The 27,103-nt window shown below is 46.3% G+C and overlaps 1 protein-coding gene across 4 annotated transcripts; it reads right to left on the bottom strand.

Moving 5' to 3' along the window:
- Nucleotides 1–1,763: 1,763 nt before the first annotated feature.
- Nucleotides 1,764–26,807, bottom strand: LOC140904155 (uncharacterized). 4 transcript variants are annotated; one of them, XR_013635111.1, is made up of 4 exons: nt 16,059–16,179; nt 8,335–8,448; nt 6,557–7,964; nt 1,764–4,773 (listed from the first exon to the last, which is right to left on the bottom strand). XR_013635111.1 is itself a non-coding variant. In XM_078850946.1 (3 exons), the coding sequence occupies exons 2-3, from the start codon at nt 16,090–16,092 to the stop codon at nt 6,664–6,666; spliced, it is 1,335 nt and encodes a 444-aa protein (XP_078707072.1). In that variant the 5' UTR covers nt 16,093–16,185; nt 26,694–26,807; the 3' UTR covers nt 1,764–6,663. The 4 variants fall into 4 exon arrangements, 3 of the variants coding, with proteins under 3 accessions (XP_078707072.1, XP_078707070.1, XP_078707071.1); XM_078850946.1 differs by lacking the exon at nt 8,335–8,448 and adding an exon at nt 26,694–26,807 and having other exon boundaries at nt 1,764–7,964; nt 16,059–16,185; XM_078850944.1 differs by having other exon boundaries at nt 1,764–7,964.
- Between the last annotated feature and the right edge of the window lie 296 nt (nt 26,808–27,103).

Below are 27,103 nucleotides of genomic sequence, written 5' to 3'. Positions count from 1 at the left end.
CAGTCCTTTTGTGATGTCAGGTTGGGGAGGGTTCTGAGCCCATCTGAGCTGCAGAAGAAGAGGGAAGAAGAGGAGCTGGGCACTGTCTGGGTCTTCCTGGGTTCTTCAAACTGGTTCTTTAAAAATGGATTCTCCATAGATCTTGGCACTAGCCATTCCCCACTGTGAAGGAATCTGAGGAGATCAGCTGCGGAAAGACAGATAGATACGGATGGACAGACTCATGGGAAGGGCCCCTGTTCTGGACAGCTCTCTCTTTGGTATCTGAGCTAGGTTGAAGGGGAAATGAATAACCTTTGCTCATCAGATGGGGAGCCATTAAATATAAAGCAATGGAACACATCCAATTTGCAAATTGGATACTATTAATTTAGGCTTAAATAGAGACTGGGAGTGGCTAAGTCATTATGCAAGGTAGCCTATTTCCTCTTGTTTTTTCCTACCCCCCCCCCCAGATGTTCTGGTTTAACTTGGATTTAAACTTGGAGAGTGGTCAGTTTGGATGAGCTATTACCAGCAGGAGAGTGAGTTTGTGTGTGTATGGGGGTGGGGGGGATGTGAGAAAACCTGGATTTGTGCTGGAAATGGCCCACCTTAATTATGCACATTGTAGGAAGAATGGTCACTTTGGATGAGCTATTACCAGCAGGATAGTGAGTTTGTGTGTGTGGTTTTTGGGAGGGGGGTGAGGGGGTGAGAGAACCTGGATTTGTGCAGGAAATGGCCCAACTTTATTATCATGCACATTGTGTAAAGAGTTGTCACTTTGGATGGGCTATCACCAGCAGGAGAGTGAATTTGTGTGGGGGGGTGGAGGGTGAGAAAACCTGGATTTGTGCTGGAAATGGCCCACCTGATGATCAATTTAGATAAGCTATTACCAGCAGGACAGTGGGGTGGGAGGAGGTATTTTTTCATATTCTCTGTGTATAAATAAAGTCTGCTGCAGTTTCCACGGCATGCATCCAATGAAGTGAGCTGTAGCTCACGAAAGCTCATGCTCAAATAAATTGATTAGTCTCTAAGGTGCCACAAGTACTCCTTTTCTTTTTATGAAGAACAGGGTTTGTTCTCTATGGCTTGGGAGGTGGAAGAAATCTGCTAACTTCTTGCTGAGAATTCAATTCACTTTGTTAACAGAGTTAAGGTTGCCTGGTGGGATGTCGTCCCCTGGCAGAACCTCAACTTCAGCACAGCTCAAACTTCAGAAAACAAAGAAACACAGACTTAAGGTATCCCACACGCCCTTATCTCTGTCCTCTTAGCAACGCCCCACTTGGCCCCTTTAACACACATACTTTTACTTTGCCAGCGCCACGTCCATTTCCAACCCTGAAGACCAGACCCCCCCAACCTCATCCAGTCCTGACTAGGCACAACCCCAGGGCAAGCCAGATGGGGGCGCAGGGTGGGCCTTCCCATGATAGCGAGAAGCAGAGCAAGAAACACCCCCACCTTACTGACACCTCCTCACTCAGTCACATTGACCTCCATTCCCTGCTCCCACAAGCCTAGGTGGGGGAGCTCATTTTCCCTTGCAATGCTTCGAATCCCCTGAGGAGCAACTGGAGTGGAGATCAATGCCCCCCTCAGCTGCTCTCCTGTGAGAACCAAAGGGTTAATTGACAGGTTGCTGATTCAGCTCCTAGGTGGGCCTCCTTATCTCCACCCAGATTCTCGCCTAGGTTGATTTTTGACAAAAACATGACTCAGCATCCCTTTGAGTCATTTTATTACAATGAACAAAAAAAAAAAATCAACATCATACATCACAAAGGCGAAACTAGGATAAACATAACTCAACATTATGGATTGAACACACAGTTATCAAGTTCAAGTTGAACCAATAAATCAAGGCATGAACAATGATATTGCTTTGGAATCAAGTCATCAGTTTAATCTAATCATCAGATTAATACAACAGATAAACAACTCATCTGTTTTAGAAGAATAATCCAGTGAGAAGGCTGTCCATTTAGTCATAAACCCCAGTCAGAGAACTTCACCCTGGCAGCTCAAGCCACACTGAAACCAATGAATATTTCAATACTGAAATCAAATGATTGTTCATGTTTAAGCTACAACCTCAAAGCCAATTAAAGCTTCCGCCTCAGATTTCACTGTCATGTGACTAAATCCTTCTCCTTCTCACCCCAACACAGATACTGCCTTTATCAAGGCTGTCGTCAGTAGAAATGTAACAACTGCCACACAAAGGATGTGGGGAACTATTCCTTCTGGCATCTTCCCACTGTGGATTTTACAGGTGATCAACACAGATGTATTCAATGAACCACCCAGTCACACCCTAACATGATAGAAAGGCGGGGGCATACCCCAGATTATACAAAAAAATAAAATAAAAAAGGAATAATAAACCACTAAAACAGGAGAGCTGGAGCGCTCCAGCTCTCTTACTCTGTCGATTCATGTGTCGTAGGAGCTATAGCTGCAGTTGAGGAACCAGATGATTGAGTAGCTTGTCCAGCACTCCATGCTCACAGACTTTCCCAGGGGCAGGAAGACTAATCGATGTTGGCACAGGCTGTCACTGATGTCATGATTTCCCTCCCCAGAGGGGATCAGTCTCTCTCATATATCTTGTTGACCTGAAAGTCGAAGGACTTCAGCCTTTATCTTGATCTTTATGGTTGATGATTCTTCTTTACAGTGCCTCCCCAAGATCTCGGGGCAAATCAGGTGTGAAGTAAGCCTCAGATACCAACAATGTGGACAATCTGGTTGGAATGAGGCAGATCTTGGGCTAGCATCAGTTTGGGAAAGTTTCCTTTAATCCAGCCTTTTTCTCAAGATATCTATTGTGGCAAACCACATTCAGAGTGGATGTGCAAACCCAAGGCCCGTTTTTTGAAGGTTTCCATACATTGGCCGCAGGGTTCAATGGGTCTGAGCACCCATAAAAATACCTATTTGGGAAAGTTTTTTTAAAATCAAAGATACTCATTGCATCATGCATCCATCACCAAGCTTAAAAATAAATGTGGATATATCATGAGAGATGTCATATCTTTCCTTTGCAAACAAGGGAAGTGGGGAATTCAGTGACCCTCACAATCTCAGTGAGTAAAAAGGTTAAAGTAAAACTTATCTCTTTAAGTAGTTTTCCTCTTAATAGAAATGTACTTTAAAGTTTATCAAAATAAATTTCATTTGAAATAGAAATAACTGAAGTCTATACCAGGTCTTTATTCTCATATACATCTCTCACATATTCCACAACCCCAATCTTTAGAGTGACATTATAATTCACAACTTTTTAGTCCAAAGGGGATAAATTACATCAAATAAGCTTTTCAGGATTAGCCACCATTTCTTATATTTCTAAAAAGAAAAAATATATATAATTTCCAGTATAATTTGAATTGTCACATAATTAGTCTCTTACTCTAACTAATAATTAACTGTATGTTTAATTTCATTTTCATTGCTAACAACAACATATTCAAAGATTACAAAATCCTATTACAGGTCTTACTTTCTTTTCACCCCCCATTTCCACCCAGTGAACCCTTGAGTAAAGCTGTGGTTCACCCCAACATTAGTGCCTCTAACTTGTGTGAGTTCATTTACCCGGCGATCACCTGCCGTAAGGGTTGGTGGAAGATGTCTCACACTAGGTGGGCAGGTCTGCATCATAAGGAAAAACACCTGTACTCTATTTTCACACTTTTTAATCTTTCAGAGTAGCAGGAGATGGTGGAGAAGTGATGCAAATGCGTAAGAAACAAGATCAAAAGACCAAACCATAGAAACAGAACACAACATTTGTGCATGCTGCACTCTGAACTTGGAAGCTGACAAAGTCATTCCCTCGATGGATACAATCACTGGCACAGCACAAAAATCCTTGCTTCCCAACCAGGAAAAGAGATGGGGATCTACAGGAAAGGAGTGTTCTCTGAAGGTATCAACAGTTTTTCTCTTTAGCTTATGACACTTTGGATCCAAATAGTAAAGGGCAATAGTTCCAAATTTATCCATGGCATCCTTTGGAACTGTAATCAGTGACACTGAAGTAGTGAAGGGTGTTCTAAAAGCAATTTTACCTGGATCATAGTTCATCATAGCTTTCTTTTTGGGGGTGAAATCTGACCATCGGGTACCTGCTATACCTACCTGAGTTCTTGCCAAATCCTTGGCCTTGTTTGGGGTAAATTTATACTTCTCTGGAGTAGAATTCTTCACCAAACCATGCAATATTTCATCAGTGTTAGTGAGGATGGCATCTCCAAACATGACAAATGTATTTCTTTAAACTGGTGGCACATGTCTAAATTATCTCAGAGTCTCTGTAAACTAGGAGAGGTGGGATTTCTATTAAAAATAGATACTTTTCTGCAACTATCTCGCATTCAAAACTGATTTACTTTTATACACATTTACAGCACCTACAAAGGGTGAGTTCAAAAAACCCACCACCTTTATTTCCTCTGTATCTGCATAGTTAGGGATAATATCTCCCATGTTATTTGATTATGCAGGAGATATCTTCATAAGTAATCTCCTGTAAGGCCTGGGTCACAGCTGTTTCAAGTCACTTACTGTGAAATTCTCACTCCAGATCATCTGAGACTATACTGACCTAAACTATTGAATATTACTGTGATCACATGCAGTTACTTCAGATAGTTGCATCCTTTGCCTAGTCTGATGTTGTTCACCATTTCAGAGTGGAGATTTAAAAATGCTACGGTTTCTTTGTTAGCATGTCCAGTAGCTTGGGGTATGGTCTCCAGGTGACTGGAACTTTCCCTATATCATCATGGAGGGGTAGGGAAAAAGGAAAAATAAAGTAAGAACATAAGAATATAAGTACAGCCATACTGGGTCAGAGCAAAGGTCCATTTAGCCCAGTATCCTGTCTTCTGACAGTGGCCAATGCCAGGTGCCCCAGAGGGAATGAACAGAACAGGTAAACATCAAGCGATCCATTCCCTATCTCCCATTCCCAGCTTGTGGCAAACAGAGGCTAAGGACACCATCCCTGCCTATTTTAGCAAATCATCATTTATCTCAAAGTCCCCAAAAATAAATCTGAGAAAGAAAAACCCACATCCCAAGGAGGTATACAACAATTTAAATTTCATACAAAGTGAAATTCCAGAGCAGGCTATATCTGATGACTCAGAATCAGGACAAGAGATTCTCCCCATCCTGTTTTCCGCTGATCTGTTCAAAGCTACTTCACCCAGTGCAGTTTCATTATTATTAGTCATGTTATTTACTAAAGGTCATTACATCATTGTAATAGGGAAAACAACCCAAATTTCCTCCTGCGAACAATCCTAACTCAGCAGGAAGAACCTCAGGAGTAGCTTTGCCCATAGATGGAAAATGGGATTTCAATGCTGACTCATCACACTGTGTTTGGAATCCATTCAGATTCCCCTTCCAGGTTGGTGACACTTTCATCTCTACCGCTAATGAGTCTGATTTAGGATCAAAGAAATCAAAGGACAATTCCCAACCACAAAGGACTACTAGGATGATTGGAGGCATGGAGAACTACCTTACAAATGGAGACTTAGGTCTGGTCTACACTACAGCCCTGTATTGGTATAACTACGTTGATTGGGGTGTAAATCCACACCCCTGAGCAACATACTAACCCTCTTCCTCCCCTGTGTAGACAGTGCTATATCAGCGGGAGGGCTACCGCCTCTCAGGGAGGTGGATTAACTAACTTTCCAGCAGTTATGGGCCTATTACAGGAGAGGGTGGGTGGGTTTCTCTGGCCTTCAACGTGCAGGAGGTCAGACAAGATGGTCTTGATGGTCCCTTCTGGAATTAAAGTTTGTGAAACTATGAAAGCTGAAGACACTGCATCACATGACACTTTGGGAGTGGAGGGCTAAAATCTGAAGAACAAACTCTACATACCTCAGACAGAAGGTAAGAGTGTTGGAGTGATGGGGAAGCGTGGAATCCCTCCATCTTTTTCACATGTCCCAGAGCCTGAAATGACACTTCCGTCTTCCCCCCACCCACTCCTGCTTCTGCTCTTTGTTATATTTAAATCTATTTTATATGAGAAAAAGGGTACCAAAACAATTCTGGTTCAGCACGCCCCAGGGAAATGTGTGGACAACTAGGAATTAGACAAATCTGTGCCAAAGGGTGAACGCGGAGCCTCGAACAATCATTTTGCAGTGGAAGGAAGAGTATAAATTTGATCCTTCCTCCAGGTTTGCTTTGACTAGAAAAAGGACGTTAGGTCAGGACATGAAGATAACCTGGAGACTGTACGTGGGTTATGTCCTTACTGCAAGACTAGTTAGGTTTTTACATCATGATAGCGAACTCAAGCTAGCCAACTCCATGGAAAATCCTAGTGGAGATGAAACCAAGTAGATTTTACTTTGATATAGCTAGATGACGTCACCTGTATATCTCCCTGACCTGGAGATGATGAACATTCCTTGTAGGAGGTTCCAGAAACTCCCATGATGCATAGGAGACTATGGAGTTGACAGAAAGGACCATGGGATTCACCCCAAAAAGGTGGAGCTGCAGAAGGCAAAAACAGACAACTCACCTGGGGCAGCTGAGGTACCACAGTGAAGGAAATGGTGCAAGTAGCTTTAAAGTTCACTATGTGGGAATGAGCAAAAATATTAAAGATAAAAAAATCTTTTGTCGGCTCTAGACAAGGTTTTTATGGTGTTCTTCTCCCTTGTGGATTCTCTGATGATAAAGAAGGGCTGAGCTCCGAGTGAAGCTTTTCCCACACTCACAGCATTCGTAGGGTCTCTCTCCGCTGTGGATTCTCTGATGCGTAATAAGGGCTGAGCTCTGAGTGAAGCTTTTCCCGCACTCACTGCATTCATACGGTCTCTCTCCACTGTGGATTCTCTGATGTGTAATAAGGGTTGAGGTGTCAGTGAAACTTTTTCCACACTCATAGCATATGTAGGGTCTCTCGCCTATGTGGATTCTCTGATGTGTAATAAGCGTTGAGCGCTGAGTGAAGCTTTTCCCGCACTCACAGCATTCATAGGGTCTCTCCCCAGTATGGATTCTCTGGTGTGTAACAAGGGTTGAGCTGGCAGTGAAGCTTTTCCCACACTGATGGCATTCATAAGGTCTCTCTCCTGTGTGGATTCTCTGGTGTGTAACAAGGGTTGAGCTGTCAGTGAAGGTTTTCCCACACTCACAGCATTCATAGGGTCTTTCTCCTGTGTGGATTCGCTGATGATAAATAAGTGCTGAGCAATTACTAAAGTTTTTCCGGCACTCACAGCATTCATAGGGTCTCTCTCCTGTGTGAAGTCGCTGGTGTGTAATAAGGGTTGAGCGCTGAGTGAAGTTTTTCCCACACTCAAAGCATTTATAGGGTCTCTCTCCCGTGTGGATTCTCTGATGTTGATTCAGGGCTGAGCTGTCAGTGAAGCTTTTCCCACATTCACTGCATTTATATGGTCTCTCCCCTGTGTGGATTCTCTGATGCTGAATAAGGGTTGATCTGTCAGAGAAGTTTTTCCCACATTCACAGCATTCATAGGGTCTGTCCCCTGTATGGATTCTCTGATGCCTAGTAAGGGCTGAACTTTGAGTGAAGGTTTTCCCACACTGACTACATTCATAGGGTCTCTCTCCTGTGTGGATTCTCTCATGATTAATAAGGTCTGCACGTCTACGGAAGTTTTTCCCGCACTCAGCGCATGTGTTTTTTCTCTCTCCTGTGAGGATTCTGTGCTGGCCTGTGGTTCCCTTGAGGTCCTTATGAGTTCCCTGACTATTAATGGATTTAGCCACTTTCTCTTCTGGCGGGTTTCCCTGCTGCCTCTCTGGCCTGTGCTGACTCTCACAACTTTTTTGCTGCTCATCACTCCTGGACACATTCCGTTTGGATCTTTGCAACAATACCCCGTGCAGGTCCACATGCTCAGCCTCCTTCTGTGCAGGATTCTGCTCCTCATTCTCACTCACCATCCCACCACCTGCTGGGATAGAGAGAGAAAAACCTCAGACATAGGAATGGGAAAGAGGAGAGGAAACCAAAATAAGTGCTGGAGAAATAGGGGAAAAAATCAGGAAGTGATTCCCCCAAACTCTTCCCCATAAGGGAAAGAGGAGGGGATCAATTCTGTTTCCACATCCTATCCAAACACTGAGGATGAAGGGAGGCCAGGGAAGGAGCTACTGCCAGGTGTCAGCCAGGATAGGTAGGAAGCCATGAGAGATCTCTGCCCAGAGGATATTGCACCTGCTGGGGACAATCCTGGACTGAGAGCGTTCACAAGGTCCTTGTAGGGAATCCCAGCTCTTTCCTTCATACACTGACAGTTTTAACTAGGTTTAATGATTCTTCACCTGTGAAGGCACCTCTCAGGATCTCTTGTTCATCTGAGCCCTGGAGGTCTGGGACCCACGGCTCATCCCCTTGTTCCAGCTGGGAGATCATATCAGGTTTGGAAACTGGAAACTCTGCTCAGGGGAAGAAAACAAGTGAGATCAGATGAATTCATGGGACATTTGTCACAAAGAAATATGATATTATTTTAAACCCAGCCCATTTTAAGGCAGTAAAAAACCAGAGCCAGCTCCCCAGATGAGCTAGACTCCCTGCTTCTGAGGGACTTAACTAACCCCATCTGTGGGAACATACACAGCCAGACAGTCAACATCAAAGGGGCTCCTAAAACCCAGGTAAGGTAACTCCCTGTCCCTGACAGTGCTGACTCCAGAAAGAGAGGAAATCCCCCTAGAAATGCTTCTTATTGGTGGAGAAAGAACCAGAGACAATAAAAGTCACAAGAAGCTAGAACTGGTGAGCATGGGTTTGTGGGGTTTAGCACAGTAAGGAACAGCAGGGAGTAGGCATGTCCCAGAATGCAGTATGTCAGGGGTATTATTAAGGCTAAGATTTTGTCACCGAGGTCATGGAATCCGTCAATTTCAGAGACCTCCATAACATTTTCTGCTTCAGCCCAGGTGTGATGGGGCAGGAGCTGTCAGCTGTTGGAGGGACCCCCACAGCTCCCAGCCACCAGGGGTGGCAAGGGGGACCCCAGCACTCTCAGCCACCACTGTTCAAAACTAATCCCCTTGTGCCAAATTGCAGTCCCGCTGGGTTCCCATGTTCTGGGAACTCCCCTTGGCTCTCAAGCATTATGAATCAATTTCCAGTCCTTGGGTCTCCCATTGTCTCTCCAGGGCACTCCATGTAGGGACAGTTCTTGATAGTGTATCCATGCCAAACTGCATAGACTTCCATTACTCCATTACTTCCATGGGACAAACCATCCCGATGAGTCGAAAGAATAGTAAATATGGCAGGCGACCAGCTTGGCTTAATGCTGAAATCCTAGCGGATCTTAAACATAAAAAAGAAGCTTACAAGAAGTGGAAGGTTGGACATATGACCAGGGAAGAGTATAAAAATATTGCTCGGGCATGTAGGAATGATATCAGGAGGGCCAAATCGCACCTGGAGCTGCAGCTAGCAAGAGATGTCAAGAGTAACAAGAAGGGTTTCTTCAGGTATGTTGGCAACAAGAAGAAAGCCAAGGAAAGTGTGGGCCCCTTACTGAATGAGGGAGACAACCTAGTGACAGAGGAGGTGGAAAAAGCTAATGTACTCAATGCTTTTTTTGCCTCTGTCTTCACTAACAAGGTCAGCTCCCAGACTGCTGCGCTGGGCATCACAAAATGGGGAAGAGATGGCCAGCCCTCTGTGCAGATAGAGGTGGTTAGGGACTATTTAGAAAAGCTGGACGTGCACAAGTCCATGGGGCCGGACGAGTTGCATCCGAGAGTGCTGAAGGAATTGGCGGCTGTGATTGCAGAGCCATTGGCCATTATCTTTGAAAACTCGTGGCGAACGGGGGAAGTCCCGGATGACTGGAAAAAGGCTAATGTAGTGCCAATCTTTAAAAAAGGGAAGAAGGAGGATCCAGGGAACTACAGGCCAGTCAGCCTCACCTCAGTCCCTGGAAAAATCATGGCGCAGGTCCTCAAAGAATCAATCCTGAAGCACTTGCATGAGAGGAAAGTGATCAGGAACAGCCAGCATGGATTCACCAAGGGAAGGTCATGCCTGACTAATCTAATTGCCTTTTATGATGAGATTACTGGTTCTGTGGATGAAGGGAAAGCAGTGGATGTATTGTATCTTGACTTTAGCAAAGCTTTTGACACGGTCTCCCACAGTATTCTTGTCAGCAAGTTAAGGAAGTATGGGCTGGATGAATGCACTATAAGGTGGGTAGAAAGCTGGCTAGATTGTCGGGCTCAACGGGTAGTGATCAATGGCTCCATGTCTAGTTGGCAGCCGGTATCAAGTGGAGTGCCCCAAGGGTCGGTCCTGGGGCCGGTTTTGTTCAATATCTTCATAAATGATCTGGAGGATGGTGTGGATTGCACTCTCAGCAAATTTGCGGATGATACTAAACTGGGAGGAGTGGTAGATATGCTGGAGGGGAGGGATAGGATACAGAAGGACCTAGACAAATTGGAGGATCGGGCCAAAAGAAATCTGATGAGGTTAAATAAGGATAAGTGCAGGGTCCTGCACTTAGGATGGAAGAATCCAATGCACCGCTACAGACTAGGGACCGAATGGCTAGGCAGCAGTTCTGCGGAAAAGGACCTAGGGGTGACAGTGGACGAGAAGCTGGATATGAGTCAGCAGTGTGCCCTTGTTGCCAAGAAGGCCAATGGCATTTTGGGATGTATAAGTAGGGGCATAGCGAGCAGATCGAGGGATGTGATCGTTCCCCTCTATTCGACATTGGTGAGGCCTCATCTGGAGTACTGTGTCCAGTTTTGGGCCCCACACTACAAGAAGGATGTGGATAAATTGGAGAGAGTCTAGCGAAGGGCAACAAAAATGATTAGGGGTCTAGAACACATGACTTATGAGGAGAGGCTGAGGGAGCTGGGATTGTTTAGCCTGCAGAAGAGAAGAATGAGGGGGGATTTGATAGCTGCTTTCAACTACCTGAAAGGGGGTTCCAAAGAGGATGGCTCTAGACTGTTCTCAATGGTAGCAGATGACAGAACGAGGAGTAATGGTCTCAAGTTGCAGTGGGGGAGGTTTAGATTGGATATTAGGAAAAACTTTTTCACTAAGAGGGTGGTGAAACACTGGAATGCGTTACCTAGGGAGGTGGTAGAATCTCCTTCCTTAGAGGTTTTTAAGGTCAGGCTTGACAAAGCCCTGGCTGGGATGATTTAACTGGGAATTGGTCCTGCTTTGAGCAGGGGTTTGGACTAGATGACCTTCAGGGGTCCCTTCCAATCCTGATATTCTATGATTCTATGATACTCCGACAGCCATTACTTCCCCAGTAGAGCTGGATGTATTTTAAAGAATCTTTATTGAGGTTACAGGGACAAACCATCCCGATGTGTAGAAAGAATAGTAAATATGGCAGACAACCAGCTTGGCTTAACAGTGAAATCCTTGCTGATCTTAAACACAAAAAAGAAGCTTACAAGAAGTGGAAGACTGGACAAGTGACCAGGGAGGAGGATAAAAGTATTGCTCAGGCATGCAGGAGGGAAATCAGGAAAGCCAAATCACACTTGGAGTTGCACCTAGCAAGGGATGTTCAGAGTAACAAGAAGGGTTTCTTCAGGTACGTTAGCAACAAGAAGGTGGTCCGGGAAAGTGTGGGCCCCTTACTGAATGAGGGAGGCAACCTAGTAACAGAGGATGTGGAAAAAGCTAATGTACTTAATACTTTTTTTGCCTCTGTCTTCACGAACAAGGTCAGCTCCCAGACTACTCCACTGGGTAGCACAGAATGGGGAGGAGGTGACCTCTGTAGAGAAAGAAGTGGTTCAGGACTATTTAGAAAAGCTGGACGAGCACAAGTCCAAAGGTGCTAAAGGAGTTGGCTGATGTGATTGCAGAGCCATTGGCCATTATCTTTGAAAACTCATGGTGATCGGGGGAGGTCCTGGACAACTGGAAAAAGGCTAATGTAGTGCCCATCTTTAAAAAAGGGAAGGAGGATCTGGGGAACTACAGGTCAGCAACCGCACCTCAGTCCCTGGAAAACTCATGGAGCAGGTCCTCAAGGAATTAATTCTGAAGCACTTAGAGGAGAGGAAAGTGATCAGGAACAGTCAGCATGGATTCACCAAAGGCAAGTCATGCCTGACTAACCTAATTGCCTTCTATGATGAGTTAACTGGCTCTGTGGATGAGAGGAAAGCAGTGGATGTGTTATTCTTTGACTTTAGCAAAGCTTTTGATATGGTCTCCCACAGTATTCTTGTCAGCAAGTTAAAGAAGCATGGGCTGGATGAATGGACTATAAGGTGGATAGAAAGCTGGCTAGATCATCGGGCTCAACGGGTAGTGATCAATGGCCCCATGGCTAGCTGGCAGCAAGTATCAAGCGGAGTGCCCCAAGAGTCGGTCCTGGGGCCAGTTTTGTTCAATATCTTCATTAATGATCTGGAGGATGCTGTGGATTGCACCCTCAGCAAGTTTGCAGATGACACTAAACTGGGAGGAGTGGTAGATATGCTGGAGGCTAGGGATAGGATACAGATGGCCCTGGACAAATTAGAGGATTGGGCCAAAAGAAATCTGAGGAGGTTCAACAAGGACAAGTGCAGAGTCCTGCACTTAGGACGGAAGAATCCCATTCACTGCTACAGACTAGGGACAGAGTGGCTAGGCAGCAGTTCTGCAGAAAAGGACCTAGAGGTTACAGTGGACGAGAAGCTGGATCTGAGTCAGCAGTGTGCCCTTGTTGCCAAGAAGGCTAATTGCATTTTGAGCTGTTTAAGTAGGAGCATTGCCAGCAGATCGGGGGACATGATCGTTCCCCTCTATTTGGCATTGGTGAGGCCTCATCTGGTGTACTATATCCAGTTTTGGGCTACACACTACAAGAAGGATGTGGAAAAATTGGAAAGAGTCCAGGGGAGAGCAACAAAAATGATTAGGGGGCTGGAACAAATGACTTTTGAGGAGAGGCTGAGGGAACTGGGGTTATTTAGTCTGCAGAAGAGAAGAATGAGGGGGGATTTGATAGCTGCTTTCAGCTACCTGAAAGGGGGTTCCAAAGAGGATGGATCTAGACTGTTCTCAGTGGTAGCAGATGACAGAACAAGGAGCAATGGTCTAGAGTTGCAGTGGGGGAGGTTTAGGTTGGATATTAGGAAAAACTTTTTCACTAGGAGGGTGGTGAAGCACTGGAATGAGTTACCTAGGGAGGTGGTGGAATCTCCTTTCTTAGAGGTTTTTAAGGTCAGGCTTGGCAAATCCCTGGCTGGGATGATTTAGTTGGGGATTGGTCCTGCTTTGAGCAGGGGGTTGGACTAAATGACCTCCTGAGGTCCCTTCCAACTCTGATATTCTTTGATTCTAAAAAGAAAAGGAGTACTTGTGGCACCTTAGAGACTAAGAAATTTATTTGAGCATAAGCTTTTGTGAGCTACAGCTCACTTCATCGGATGCATGCAGTGGAAAATTCAGTGGGAAGATTTATATACATAGAGAACATGAAACAATGGGTGTTACCATACGCACTGTAACCAGAGTGATCACTTAAGGTGAGCTATTACCAGCAGGAGAGTGGGGGGGGGGGAGTGGAACCTTTTGTAGTGATAATCAAGGTGGGCCATTTCCAGCAGTTGACAAGAACGTCTGAGGAACAGTGGAGGGTGGAGGGGAGGAATAAACATGGGGAAATAGTTTTACTTTGTGTAATGACCCATCCACTCCCAGTCTCTATTCAAGCCTAAATTAATCGTATCCAGTTTGCAAATTAAATTTCAATTCAGGAGTCTCTCGTTGGAGTCTGTTTTTGAAGTTTTTTTGTTGAAGAATTGCAACTTTTAGGTCTGTAATTGAGTGACCAGAGAGATTGAAGTGTTCTCCAACTGGTTTTTGAATTTGCCAATTTGCTGATCTTTTTTATATGTTTGTATCATCTTTGTAGTATGAGTTATAAATATGTAGGGTATGTCTGTATTCCAAAACTTATGCTGTGTTTCTGGGTGACACCCCCAGACAGATTGGCATCAGCAGTGCTCAGCCTGTTCAATGGTCCATCAAGGGTCACCAGTTGTGAAATAAACCCATTGAAAGGAACCAGGGAAGACACCTTGTGAGTCAGCAAGGCATGTGGTATGCCTGTGGACAGAGAAGTCTAAGGCTTTTCCATGCCATGTGCTGTGAAGCTTGTGTTTGGGACAAAGAAAGTACAAGCCACATGGCAAAAGGAATACAAAATGGAGATGATGCAGCTGCCCTTTGTCTTCGATCCCATTTCCTACCCCTGGAGAAACTTCTCTACACACTGAAGCATTGAATAAAGGACTGAATGACCCATCCAAGCTGTAGATGTGTTCCCCAGCAAACTCACCAACACTGCTAAGAACCTGATATATGACTTTGAAGTCTGTTCTCAATGGTAGCAGATGACAGAACGAGGAGTAATGGTCTCAAGTTGCAGTGGGGGAGGTTTAGATTGGATATTAGGAAAAACTTTTTCACTAAGAGGGTGGTGAAACACTGGAATGCGTTACCTAGGGGGGTGGTAGAATCTCCTTCCTTAGAGGTTTTTAAGGTCAGGCTTGACAAAGCCCTGGCTGGGATGATTTAACTGGGAATTGGTCCTGCTTCGAGCAGGGGGTTGGACTAGATGACCTTCTGGGGTCCCTTCCAACCCTGATATTCTATGATTCTATGATTCTTATGTATGTAATTGATTGCTTTACTATTTAACAACTCTCTTCTTGTTCTTTCTTTTCTCTTTATAATAAACCTTTAGTTTTAGATACTGAAGATACTGGCTGGTAGCATGGTAGTTTGTGTAAGATCCAACTTAATATTGTCCTGGCAATATGGCTGGCCCTTTAGGGTTCAGAAGAACATTTTGTATAGTGAGCAGAGCTTTTAAATAACTTATCACTGTACTGGACCTAGGTGCTGATTGGGAGCCAGAGAACTGGAATGCAACAAAGGGGGATGTGTGATTTGTTTTTGTGGGGGATCAGGAGTACAGTTTGTGACTGGTTGGTGAGTCTAACTTCAGTGTTGACCATCAGTTCTGGGAGAATATGCTCTTCTTTTTGCAGCCTGCCCTGACCTTGGTATTTTCAGTGAGGGCTACGCTAGGCACCCCGGGTCACACCGGCATTTATCAGCATGCACTCCAGCTACGTGCATTTTATCAGCTGTAGCTGTAAATGAACGGTGAGGGATTAACTGGAGAAGCTTGGCAGAGCTGTGAGTGTGGTATGAAGAGAGGTGCATGTGAAGCCTGAGGGACCTAGTCTGCCCCATTTCAGTGCTGAGTGTTGTAAGTTGTGTCAGTAAATGTATACAAAGGTGTGTTCTTGCCATGGGGATCGTTAGCAGTCTGGTGGCACATAATGCTCGTGGTCTCCGGGGCTTAGGCAGGGGTAAGCGAAGGCGATGACTCAGAAGGAATCCTCAGGTTGAGGGTAAGGGGTGCTAACATTTTGCAGTCGGAGATGGTTTATGTGGAATAGGCTCAGTGCAGACTAGGCAGCTTCTGTTCACTACATCTGACCTAAACCCAAGTTTTGCCTTCGCAAAGAGAAGTGTTAGACTCTGTGCTGGGGGTAGGCAACTATGGCACGCGAGCTGCTTGCCAGTGGCACTCACACTGCCCGGGTCCTGGCCACCGGTCCGGGGGGGCTCTGCATTTTAATTTAATTTTAAGTGAAGCTTCTTAAACATGTTAAAAACCGTATTTACTTTACATACCGCAATAGTTTAGTTATAGATTATAGACTTATAGAAAGAGACCTTCTAAAAAATGTTAACATGTATGACTGGCGCGCGGAACCTTAAATTAGAGTGAATAAATGAAGACTCGCCACACCACTTCTGAAAGGTTGCCGACCCCTAGCCTGTGCTATACTGCTCCTGTGCTCTGTTCCCAGAGGGTTGTGTAGCAGGGGAGGGCACAGGGCTGGGGTGTGTGTCCCTGGCAGGTCGGGGTGATGCTGAAACAGGACAGAGCTGAGTTTGCATTGTGGGGTGATGTGAAACTTAACTCTTCATTTCTCATTACAATAAGCTAGGGGACAGGAATCCTTACCCAGCGAGGTCACAGTCTCATAGTTCTCCTGCATGACGTCTCTGTAGAGGGCTCTCTGAGCAGGGTCCAGCAGAGCCCACTCTTCCTTCGTAAAATACACAGCCACCTCCTCGAAGGTCACCGGCCCCTGAAAGAGCAAGAGTCCAACCCTCAGTAACTGCTGCCCCACTGACAACCCCACTATTCATGGGGCAGCAGGGCCAGTCACATGGAAGCTCTGGGAGGCTCACAGTCAGCACAGTCCCACCCCCACCCCACACAGAGCAGCCAACAGGCATCAAGATGAGGAGAGAAAGAGCCCCTCGTGTCCCCTAAAAGACACAGGGGTAGGTGTCTTCACATCCGTCACACACCTACTAGCCAGAAGCTGATACAGAAGATGGAGCCCAGGGCCCAGGGCCAATTCCTGGGTGGGAATACCAACCCCCTCCTCATTCCCAGCAACTGGATGTGAGGGACAGGACATCACACAAACCTTCTTGAGCGTGCCCCCTCAAATGTCATTGCAGCCCCTCATTCAGGCTCCAGCACTGGGAGTCTGGCAAGTTTTCCCAACCAGTCCGGGGATTTGTTTCCTGTTCCACAAACCAGGGGATTTTTCATCCCCAGCTTTATGGGTCTGTTCCTAGAGTCTAGGCCAAGTCCCAAAAGGTTTGTCACACCCTGCCTCCCTCCTTTCTCAAACATCAGCACTTCGTTCCCCCTCCCATCTCCAGACCACATTCCCCAGAAGCTCCCACTGCCTATTCACCCACGAAAGCTCATGCTCCAATATGTCTGTTAGTCTATACGGTGCCACAGGACTCTTTGCCGCTTTTATATATTTACTGTTCCTCTCCCGGCAGCAACTACTCAATAATCCCTCCCTGAATTGGTTTGCTGACTGCCATTTCCATCTTTTGTCTCATGGGAGGGTTTGGAGTAAAATATGGATATTATTCTGTATTCTTTCACATCAAGAAGGGCAACTGGGAAGATTTCAGAGCAGCCTTCAATTTAATTTCACGTCAAAATTGCCCCAGGCGCTTTCCCTGCAGAGAGACACTCCAGATTCTGCCACACTGGGAAAACGCTTGATCACTTTATTACAGTGCAGACCTGGCCCCTCCCGCCAGGACTAAACCCACCAGAGACATTTTTCAATCCTCCCAGTGACAAACTTTCTGAACCAAATGGTAGAACAGAAGAGAACCAAAGGAGTCACTTTGGGGGATTCCCCCAGACTTGGTCCCCAGGGCAGCATACTCCCAGGCAGGGGGAATAGGGAGACTCAGGAACTTGCTTTTCCTCCTTCTGCTCCTCCCCTTGTTCACAGGCAAGGGAATCTGTCCCGCGATGTTGCAATAAGCATGTCTGGGCAGGTCAGAGATCTGGGAATTTCTCTCCCCACTTATTTCTCCCACTGCCCCTGTCAGTCTCTCTCCTCTTTCCCTTTCAATCTCCTTTCCCCTCTCCCTGCCCCTCCGGTTTGGACAGTCCCATTCCTGGGTCATTTTCTTCCCCATGGCTGGATCAGCTCCTGCAACTACTACTGAGAGGAGAGATGAGCAATGAGGAGGGGTTGTTTGTGCCAAATCACTTTGCTGCCCGTCCTCGGCACCTTCCTTGAGGTCTCTGGCTCAGGAACTGATGTTGGCAGAGCGTAAGTCTGCCTTAGGGGACTTGTTCCAACTGGAGAAATTCTTCACCTTGGCTCAGCACAGAAGAAATTTTAAATAAAGTCACTCTCCAGCACAGATCCCACTGGGACAGAAGGAGCAGCTCAACTTGGGCTTCCAGATAACAGTGGAGGAAACAGCAGCATCTCAGCCAGGAAGCTCAATTCAAGACTCCTCAATAGAGAGAGAGAGAGTTTGTCTTTTAAAAGACTTTAAATAAACTCAGAATAGGAAGCAATAGTAAAAATCAAGAAAAAAATACAAATTCATAAAACAACTGCCCATCCCTAAAACTATTAAGTGCATTTCCAGCAGCCCACCCCTGAATAATGTGATCCAAATTATGTATGAGTAGAATATCTAAATTCCAAATGAAGGCAGAAATCCACTAAAAAATAAATTAAAAAATGAAGCCCATTGGCAATGCCAGTACCAGATACTTTGCATTGTCTGTTTTTCAAAATGGCTGTCTTTGCTTGACTCAAAATGACGTTCACACGGCATATTACAGATCTATTTGTGAATCCATACTTAATGGTAAAAGGAAATACACTATGAGAAAAATCAAGGGACTATAACCAAAAGATACCTTGAAATACAACAAATAATGGGTGTAACCTGGAACAAGTAAGAAACAGATGAGAAACAGTCTCCCCCATGTCACAGGGCACACATGGACACGTTCAGAGTCAAATGATGCACACATTCGAGGCCATACCCCTGTGAAGAATTCTCCATTGGAGATCACCCATATGCTTCGCAATCACAGGATTGCATAGAGACCACCAGGCTGGATAGATGGAGTCTGCCGCCAGAAACTGTCTTCTCCACACTGAACCAGGATAATCAATAAGCATTTGAAAATGCTGAATCTTTACCATAATCATATACAGGTATAATGCTTTGGGGCCTAAGCTATTAAAAGTACATTTTTAAAACTCACTGAAGGTAAGCAAATCGCCATGCCTATCAATGTCCCAATCCACAGCAGGAGCAACAGGCAAGGAAATAGAACTGTGAGTATAATCGGGGACGGCTTGTTCAAAGGGACATTTGTCCAGATCAGCAACACTGTGTCTCCAATAAAAAAAAAAGAAACCAGCAAACAGAATGAAAACCAAGCTTAGCAGCAATGGCCTCTGCTGAGACCCATGCAGAATTAGAAAAAAAATCAATTGAACTCATTTTCTTCCACCTGCTGCAATAAGTGCACCCTGAACTTTGCTATCCAACAGGTCCCACAAGCACAGGTGTTTTTAAAATATTTTTCAAGCTGTCCTACAACCCAGCATCATTATTGCCATGAAAGGCTTTTTTAAGTTCTGCAACACCCGGCTCTAACTGCTCCATTCTCTGGCAGAGGCCCAGAGTTGTCTGCTGTATATACATTGACTTTGCCACCTCCCACCATTGCCTCAAGGAAGGAAAGGCGTCCTTTGGAGGCAACCAGGTGCCGCAAAAAATATTTAAAAGAGTCCCCAAAATGAACATCCTGTACAAGGCAAGTGTTAAAATGCTAGTATGGGTGACAGTCTCCCACAGAGAGAAGAGAACACAAATGAGACCGAACACGATCTGAAATCCCAGCTGGGACAATGCAACTAGAAAGCAAATGATGAATAAACACATAAAAAGCCCTGCCCAAGTGGGTCCTAGACAAAGAGCTGGTACCGGTACTCAACGAGCTGTACAGCTGGGCATAAGGTTGGAAATGCTGTCGCAACACTGACAGACCCTGGTCATCAGCAGGCAGGATCAAACCTGGGACTTCTGGAGCTCAGTGGTCTCGGTGCCACTAGATGGGCCAGAACACGACACCCAGGGGGCGTGTAGGTTATACTATCCCACATCAGTCCAGTCAGCAGCCTGTCAAAGAGCTGAAAGTCACTGAGCAGACAGTGGATGAGGTTCCAGATGATTCCTATCCAATCTGTTGTTAAGAGTACAATTGAAATTGCTCCCCCCCACCCCAAATTAAAATATCACCTGTCAAAAAAACAATTTGCCAAAAGAGCACCCAAGTGCTGGGAAGAAAAAAAGAAAAAGTTCCCTGTATTTCCCTCCAGGAGGATTTTACACATTAACCAAAAAAAGATGATATTGCTCAAAAGTAGCTTGACCCATCAATAAACGTCCTGGAACAACGGCCTGCAGGGCCAGCCCATCTGCAAAGAGAAAGGCAACTCCCACACTCCCCGTGGAACCAGGACTCAGAAAAACCTCCCCTCTCCAATCAGAAAGCCAATTGGTTTGGTGCCTGCATCTCTGCAAGAGTCCTGCAGGAATGAAACGTCCACTTTCTTCTGAGACAGGCCCTCAAAAAGAGCCTGCAGGAGGTACACAGTCACAGAGAGCGCTGCCTAGTGGGGAGGGGAGGTTTTTGGCAGGGTGTCTCCCTGTTGCAAGCACAGCCCGGTCCTTCAGTGTCCCTGCCACAGGGGTTTCCCGTTCTCCCCATGAGCATAGAAGCTCTACTAGGCTGGGCCCTTGGACAGTCCACGCCTTCCCCAGCTGGGGACTCCTGGTAAAAGTAATACCCGGCAGCGACCCAGGCCCCCTGAGCAGTGTGTTCCCTGACTGCACTGGCCAAACCAGCCTGCTTCACAGCGCCCTCAGAAACTGGGGCCCCCTCCACCATCCATGGCCATTTTTTAAAAGGGGGCTTTCCCCACAAGCCAGAGTCCCCAGCGAAGGCCACGGATTCCACAGCAACAGGCTCTGCCTCCATTTCATAGTCAGGAGTCCCAGAACCAGTCATGCCATCTTCCCCCAGCTTGTAAAGGGCATTACCCACGGTAAACATCTGATGAAGTGAGCTGTAGCTCACGAAAGCTCATGCTCAAATAAATTGGTTAGTCTCTAAGGTGCCACAAGTCCTCCTTTTCTTTCCTCAGAGAAACACCCATGTTTCCAGGCCCAGGGTCACAGCTCCCTGGGGCAGCCCGCCTCTTTCTCGGCCACTGATTGACTAAACGTGTCAGACTCCCGCCAGGCCCTTGCTAGCCACACACACTCCCCAGTCCTATATTTTAGGGACATGTTTGGAACCATTGTTTAAAATCATAAAAATCTGCCTATGGAAGAAGCAGACATGCCAAAACTCCAGGGCTTTACAGCCCCGGGGAATCCTCACAAGAGGGCTGGTGATTTCACCATAGCTTGCCAGGTCTCACGCCAGCTGCTCATTTCTTTACAAAGGAGGGACATTAGAGACAGTGACTTTAACAGATGATGTTGAGAGGGCAACAAGGACAGAAACACCAACAAGGACAAAAACAGCCCAGTCCTTCAGCTGGTTGGCTAAGACCCTGGATAAAATCTTATAAACAGAGCAGAGAGAGGGGAAATCGGTCTCCAATTCCATAAATCACAGAGGTCCCCCTTTTTGAGAAGCACAGTGATCGCTGCCCAGTGGCAGGACCTGGATATACTTCAGCACTCCTAGAAAACAGTCAATAAGATGCCAGAAATCTTTGCAGAATTGGGATGGCAGCCCACTGATCCCTGAGGCCTTGCCTGTAGAGAGCTGCGGAACTGCAACAGAGGGCTCCAGCAATGACAGCGGGGCAGCCAGACACCGTTGCAGCTCTCTGGGCAGACAGGATAATCCCTGATGCAGCTCGGCCATTACCATGTCTCTTACCATGTCACAGGCTTTGGGAACACACAGAGAGCTGTAAAAGGAAACAGCTGCTTTCCGGATCTCAGCAGGGTCAGTCATCAGACGACCATCCGACAGCTAGAGAGAAGAAATCTGCTGATGGTCCATAGTCTTTTTCTCCATCCCCAGCCCCACAAGACAGCTTGGAGAAGCACCAATGTCAAGTGGGTGGGTCAAACAGGCCCAACCTGGGCCCCGTGCCCCTTCTCTTCCAACAAGCACCTCAGGCATTAATACTTCTCCGTTAGAGATTGGGGAATCTGCACTGGCTCCCCATACAGCTGGATCTGGAGTTTCCTGACAGCCCACCCCTAACACTCCCAAACCACTGTGGATAGTGGGGTGAAATCTGAGCCCTTCAGTAGTATTAAAGCACTAGTGGGAAGCCCAGGCAGAAAGAGGAAGATACACTTACAGAGTCCCAATGATGTTCAGACAAATGAGTGGGGGACATGGAAGAGCAAACAGGTAAGGCTGTCATGAATTGGTAATGACAGAAACCCCCCTTGGTGAGGTTTGAAGGACTGACTCTTGCCAGGCAACTGGTGGAGTGTGTGTGTGTGGGAGGGGGAGGGTATCTCTGGTAAGCTTTTAGCAAGTGTGTATGTTCTTTTATTTATCTTTAAATATGTTCTCTCTGTAATGTTTTCCCCTTAAGAATAAGTGTTTGCTCAGAAAGCTTTGTGTGGCATCATATAACTGCAGGCCGTGGTGCTGTTCACAGCAGCTGGAGAAAAAGCCGGGTACACAGGCTGGCCTGTTCGGGTAGTCTGGCTTGCTGGGAATATCACTGTATAAGCAGGGAGCTGTGCGGCCAGGAAACACCCCGTCCGGAGGGAGAAAGCAGCGGGTCTCTGCCCAAGCGAGGTGACTGCGAGGAGCCAGAAGCCTAAGCATGGGCCAGGAGGGGGAACACAGGTGCAGTTCCCTGAGCTGTGACACAGATTCGATATTAGAACCTGCACCCCCTGCCAGCCATTCACACAGGCAGAGGGAGCCCTGCGCGATGCTTTCACCGGAGGATGGAGGGCACGGAGGAGCCACAACAGTTAAGAAACTTCCAGCCCTGTCCCTGACCAATAATGGCCACTGACCCACCTCAGAGGTGGCTGCATCTCAGGGCTGGAGGAAGGAACCCTTCGTGGAGACCATTTGTTATGGGGTTTGGGGATACTCTGGTCAGAGTCACTGAGCCATAGTCACAGGGTTTAAGGCCAGAAGGGACCCCCTGGTCTTCTGGCCTGACCTCCTGTATGTCACACACCATCAGCACCAACCAGCATCGCACACTAAACCCAACAACTGACCTGAGACCAAAGTCTCAGAGCCCATAGGAACCTAAACTATTCTGTGCTACGGGAAGAGGAGTAGAGGGACACAGTTGCACCAGTGCCAGAGGGCCCAGCAATGGCAGGGAAATGAGTCAGCCAGATACATCCAGATAATCCTGGCAAGTGACCCGGCACCCCACACTCTAGAGGAAGGGGGAAAATACTCAAGGTCACTGCCAATCTGACCTAGGCAGACTCCACTGTGGTGATCAATTAGACCCTGGGCATGTGAGCAAGAACCCACCAGCCAAACAGCTGCGAGAGGGAATGTTCGGTCCCACCCAGTGTCTTGTCTCCAGCCATGGCAGTCTCTGAGGCTTCAGAGGAAGAAGACAAAATAAATAAATAAATAAAAACCCAGAATACGTGGGGTGAGAGAATCCCATCCTGACCCCAGCAGGGGGCTGGCTCAAGCTCTGAAGCATCAGCTTTTAGCAACATAAGAAATAAACTGGAACCCAAGGCTGCTCAGCCCAACCCCCACTATCACAAGCAATGCCGTCATACGATCCCGTTCATAATCAGTTGAAGGAGGGAGAGGAAAAATTGAAGTTGTTTGCCCCCAGGGGAGTGACCCCCTCATCCTGCCCCATCTGGGGAAAAGGTAAGGGTCCAGCCAACTGTCCGGTTAGCAGCTGGGAAACACTCATCCCCCAAATATGGGGAAGCCTCTGGCTTTGATGTCTACTAAATATGGGAGACGTCACTTTCATCAGCCAACATTTTAATGGAGATAAATGAGGACACAGATGATTCTCAAATGAGAGGGGAAAGTTGGTTTTTAGGATATCAGACCTACCCCCTGCAGCTTCCAATCTGGGGAATGACTCAGGAAAACAGGTTCCCTCCAAACAGGAGTTGCTACAATGAAATAAACATGGGGAAGACCTCTAAAACGGAGAGGGTTTTTTAATTCGTTTTTGATAACTACACAGAAAATAGCAAAATCGGAGAAGTGATCTCAATGTTCAGTAATTAAAGAGAAAAGGGAGGAAATCTGAGGAATTTGGGGTCAGTTTTCACAAATTAGAGAACAAAGTAGGAAAATGTGAGGATTTTAGACAGGGTGTATAAAAATTGGTGATTTTTATTTAATTTTTTCATGTTATTTAAATCAGATTCTTTTGATTTTATTATTTAAATTAGTATGAGTTTTTCTTTTAAAAAAACCTGTTTAAAATGAATTTTGAATTTAATACACAATATTTGAAGACCTAGCCTTATTATAATCTCTTAAAATATTTAAATAACAAATAAATATGATGAATCCGGGAGCCTCTATCAAACACTTGACATTAAAGGCTGCTTTTCTATGTAAAGAAAGAATCAGGGGGAAAGAATCTAACTTTTGAGGTCAAGATTTATAAATACAGCACAGTAGATCGTTAAGGGCTTCATCCTGTGGGCATCAGGGGCTGTGCCACTGGGTGCCTCAGACTGGCAAAGTCATCACAGGTGTTGGGACAAAGCCACTGACTCAAAGAGACACCAACAAGGAATGTAAGCTGAAGTCTCTTTCAGGTATATTGGAACATTTTCCCAGGCTGACCTGAAATAATCAGTTTAATTCACTAACTAGAGTTATTTTCTCTGTTTAATAAATCACTTAGTTGTAAATGTGAAACATGTTTTGATAAAAGAAGTTTATGTATCCAAGACATTTCAGATGATTTAGTTTCATAAAAATACATTTTATATGCTGCTTTGTGTGTTTAATTAAATTCTAGTTACCATCCTAATGCAGCATAACACAGAATCACTAGCAAAAAGTTAATTTTCTATTAAATAAGCAATATATCATTCACCATTTTCTAATGTACTAAAAATGTACAATTAATAAAAATATGAAAATGTTAAGCTATATAATGTATCTAGTTATAGTGTATCCTCCTTGGTAGCAAAAAGATGTACCTAATCTCAGTGGTGTTGGAACTAGGAGGGCTGGGGGTGGCTGCCGCACCCCCGGGCTTGAAGTAGTAATAGCAAACACCAAATACATAGTTTCAATGGTTTCCATCATCAGCACCCCCCACTATAAAAATTGTTCCAGCACCTCTGCCTAATCTAGTGTAAAGTGTCTATTTAGTTTTAAATCAACATGTTGTAATCGTTGTGTCAACCAAAGGGAATGCACCTTTCTTTAGACAAAAAACCAACAACAACTACAAGTGGAAAAGTTTACTAAACTTCAGTGCTTTATATCAAGGCTTCCCACTGGGTTATTTAAATTATTATTTGAATTGCTGATTTAAATTGCCTTGTTTTAAATCAATCCACCCTGATTTTATATCAATGATCAATAATAGCTAAAGAGGCAAAATGAGTGATTTATCAATATTTTATCAACAGAAAGGAAAAGAGCAACAGTAGCAATAATTTTATTGTAATATTCAAGAATTTGAGAAAAGGACAAAATCTAATGAGATTTTTACGTTAATATTCTATATTTAGATTGGCAGGAAGAAATCTCAAGAGCATATTACCTTAGTAACATAACTACAGAGAAAGTGGGGCAATTTGGGGGGGGGGGGTATTTTATATCGATGTTTAGGAATTAGGGAGAAAAAATGGATCAAAAATCATATTTGACAATAGGAGAGAAAAACACCAAGATCTGAGGGCAATTCAATAATTACAGGGGAAAAGGGGGAAAGTTTGAGGGGATTCAACAGGAATGTTCAATAAAGGATCAGAAAGTGATGGTTCCCTCCACCCCCACCATTCACATGCAGAGCAGGGAGCCCTTTGTGTCACTCATGCAAGGGAGGAGGTGTAGAGCAGGAGATGGGCAGGCGGCTGAGTTGGGGGGGGGGGGGAAACAGCAGCTGAGAGTGGATCCTCCAGGGGGGACATTGGCTCCCCCTTCCCCTCCTGTGCCCCTTCCAGGCCCTGTTGCTGGCAGAGACTGGCCACCCCACCATCCCCACCCCAGATTCAGCCGTGTTTCAGGCCTCTCCCAAACAGCACCCACTAACCCCCCATCCCATTTGGGCAACAATTTCCCACCTAAAGAAGGACAAACTGCTGCAGATGGAATGGGCAGGGGAACCCACATATCTGAGGAGATTTTAGATTGAGATTTGAGAAATAGAAAGAAAATGGTTTAATATCTGGGAGGGTAAAAGGTGAATCCTCTGAGAGAAAAGTCGGGTGCGGGGAACCAGGTGGATTTGACAGGTTTCGGAGTAGCAGCCCTGTTCGTCTGTATCCGCAAAAAGGACAGGAGGATTTGTGGCACCTTAGCGACTAACATATTTATTAGAGCATAAGCTTTCCTGAGCTGCAGCTCACTTCATGGGGTGGATTTGATAGTCATATTTGATCATTAGAGAGAAAGGAGGAAGAAGTGGAGAGAATTTTTTTCAACATTTGAGGGGAAAGTGACAAAACCAGAGAAGATGCATTTAACTCTCCCCCCCCCCACACACACACATACACTTAAGCCCCCCCCCCCACACACACACACCTACCTCTTCCCCTGGTCTTCTCCCCCTGAAATCTCCTGCCTTCCCAGAGACAGTTCAGACTCCCCCGGGTCACACTTGCCTGGTGTCAGGTATCAGAGGGGAAGCCGCGTTAGTCTGTATCCACAAAAACAAGCATGCATCTGAAGCAGTGGGGTTCTTTTACCCACAAAAGCTTAGACCCAAATAAAGCTGTTAGTCTTTACTTGGTGCCACCGGACTCCTCCTTGTTCCAGCTCGCAGGGTCTGTCCCGTCCCGCCACCTCTGGCTCATTGTTCATCCCTCCCTTCCCCACCCCTCCGCCCCCACACAGGCAAGCGGGGGGACCAGCTCTGGGGCCTCTTTCCCCACCTGCAGCCCCCGGGGCTTTGCCTGTCCAGCCGGTCCTGCCCAGAGCTGCAGCAGGCAGCTCCGACCCTCGCCGGGCCCTTGACCGGGGCTGCGAGACCCGAGAACCCCTGGGGCAGAGAGTCACTTTCCTGCCCGTCCCCAGCACTTCCCAGGGGAGCTTCTCACTCACCTGCAGTCTGCAGCCCGGGGGGCTGGTCCCCGCTGGAGAAAGTCCCCCGCGGCTGGGCAGGGAGGGGTTAATGAGGGGCTCCCCCCAGCCCAGACCCCCATTGGGGTGCGGGGAGTCAGCAGCTGCTCAGCCCGGGCTCCCGGGTCAAAATGGAGGGAGCAGCGCCTGGGATTTTAGGAGCATCCGCGCCCAGGTGTCTGGTCTCGGGGCTTTGTTCTGCCTGCTGCCCGCCTCCTTCCTCCCAGCACCCAACGCTCAGCGCTGCAGCAGCCCCTTCCTGTGTCAGCAGCCCCGGGCCTGTCTCCGGCTGCTGGCTGGAGCCTCCCCTCTGTCTTTGCCGGGCGCGGAGCGCTGCCCTGAGCGCCCGCTGCAGGCAGGCTCTTGGGACCAGCTCCTGGCCGCCGCTGCAG

This window comes from Lepidochelys kempii, chromosome 28 (assembly GCF_965140285.1).
Source record: "Lepidochelys kempii isolate rLepKem1 chromosome 28, rLepKem1.hap1, whole genome shotgun sequence".
Classification (NCBI taxonomy): Eukaryota; Metazoa; Chordata; order Testudines; family Cheloniidae; genus Lepidochelys; species Lepidochelys kempii.
The sequence above is the reverse complement of the archived record's forward strand: the minus strand, read 5'-3'. Positions and strand labels throughout refer to the sequence as shown.

Bases quoted from the DNA above. Each gene is read 5' to 3' on its own strand.
- LOC140904155 (XM_078850944.1), bottom strand. From the start codon at position 16,092: ATGCAGGAGAACTATGAGACTGTGACCTCGCTGG. The intron at 8,449-16,058 runs GTAAGGATTCCT...TCCCCTGAGCAG, and splicing joins TGAGACTGTGACCTCGCTGG to AGTTTCCAGTTTCCAAACCT. The intron at 7,965-8,334 runs GTGAAGAATCAT...TCTCTATCCCAG, and splicing joins CCTGAGAGGTGCCTTCACAG to CAGGTGGTGGGATGGTGAGT.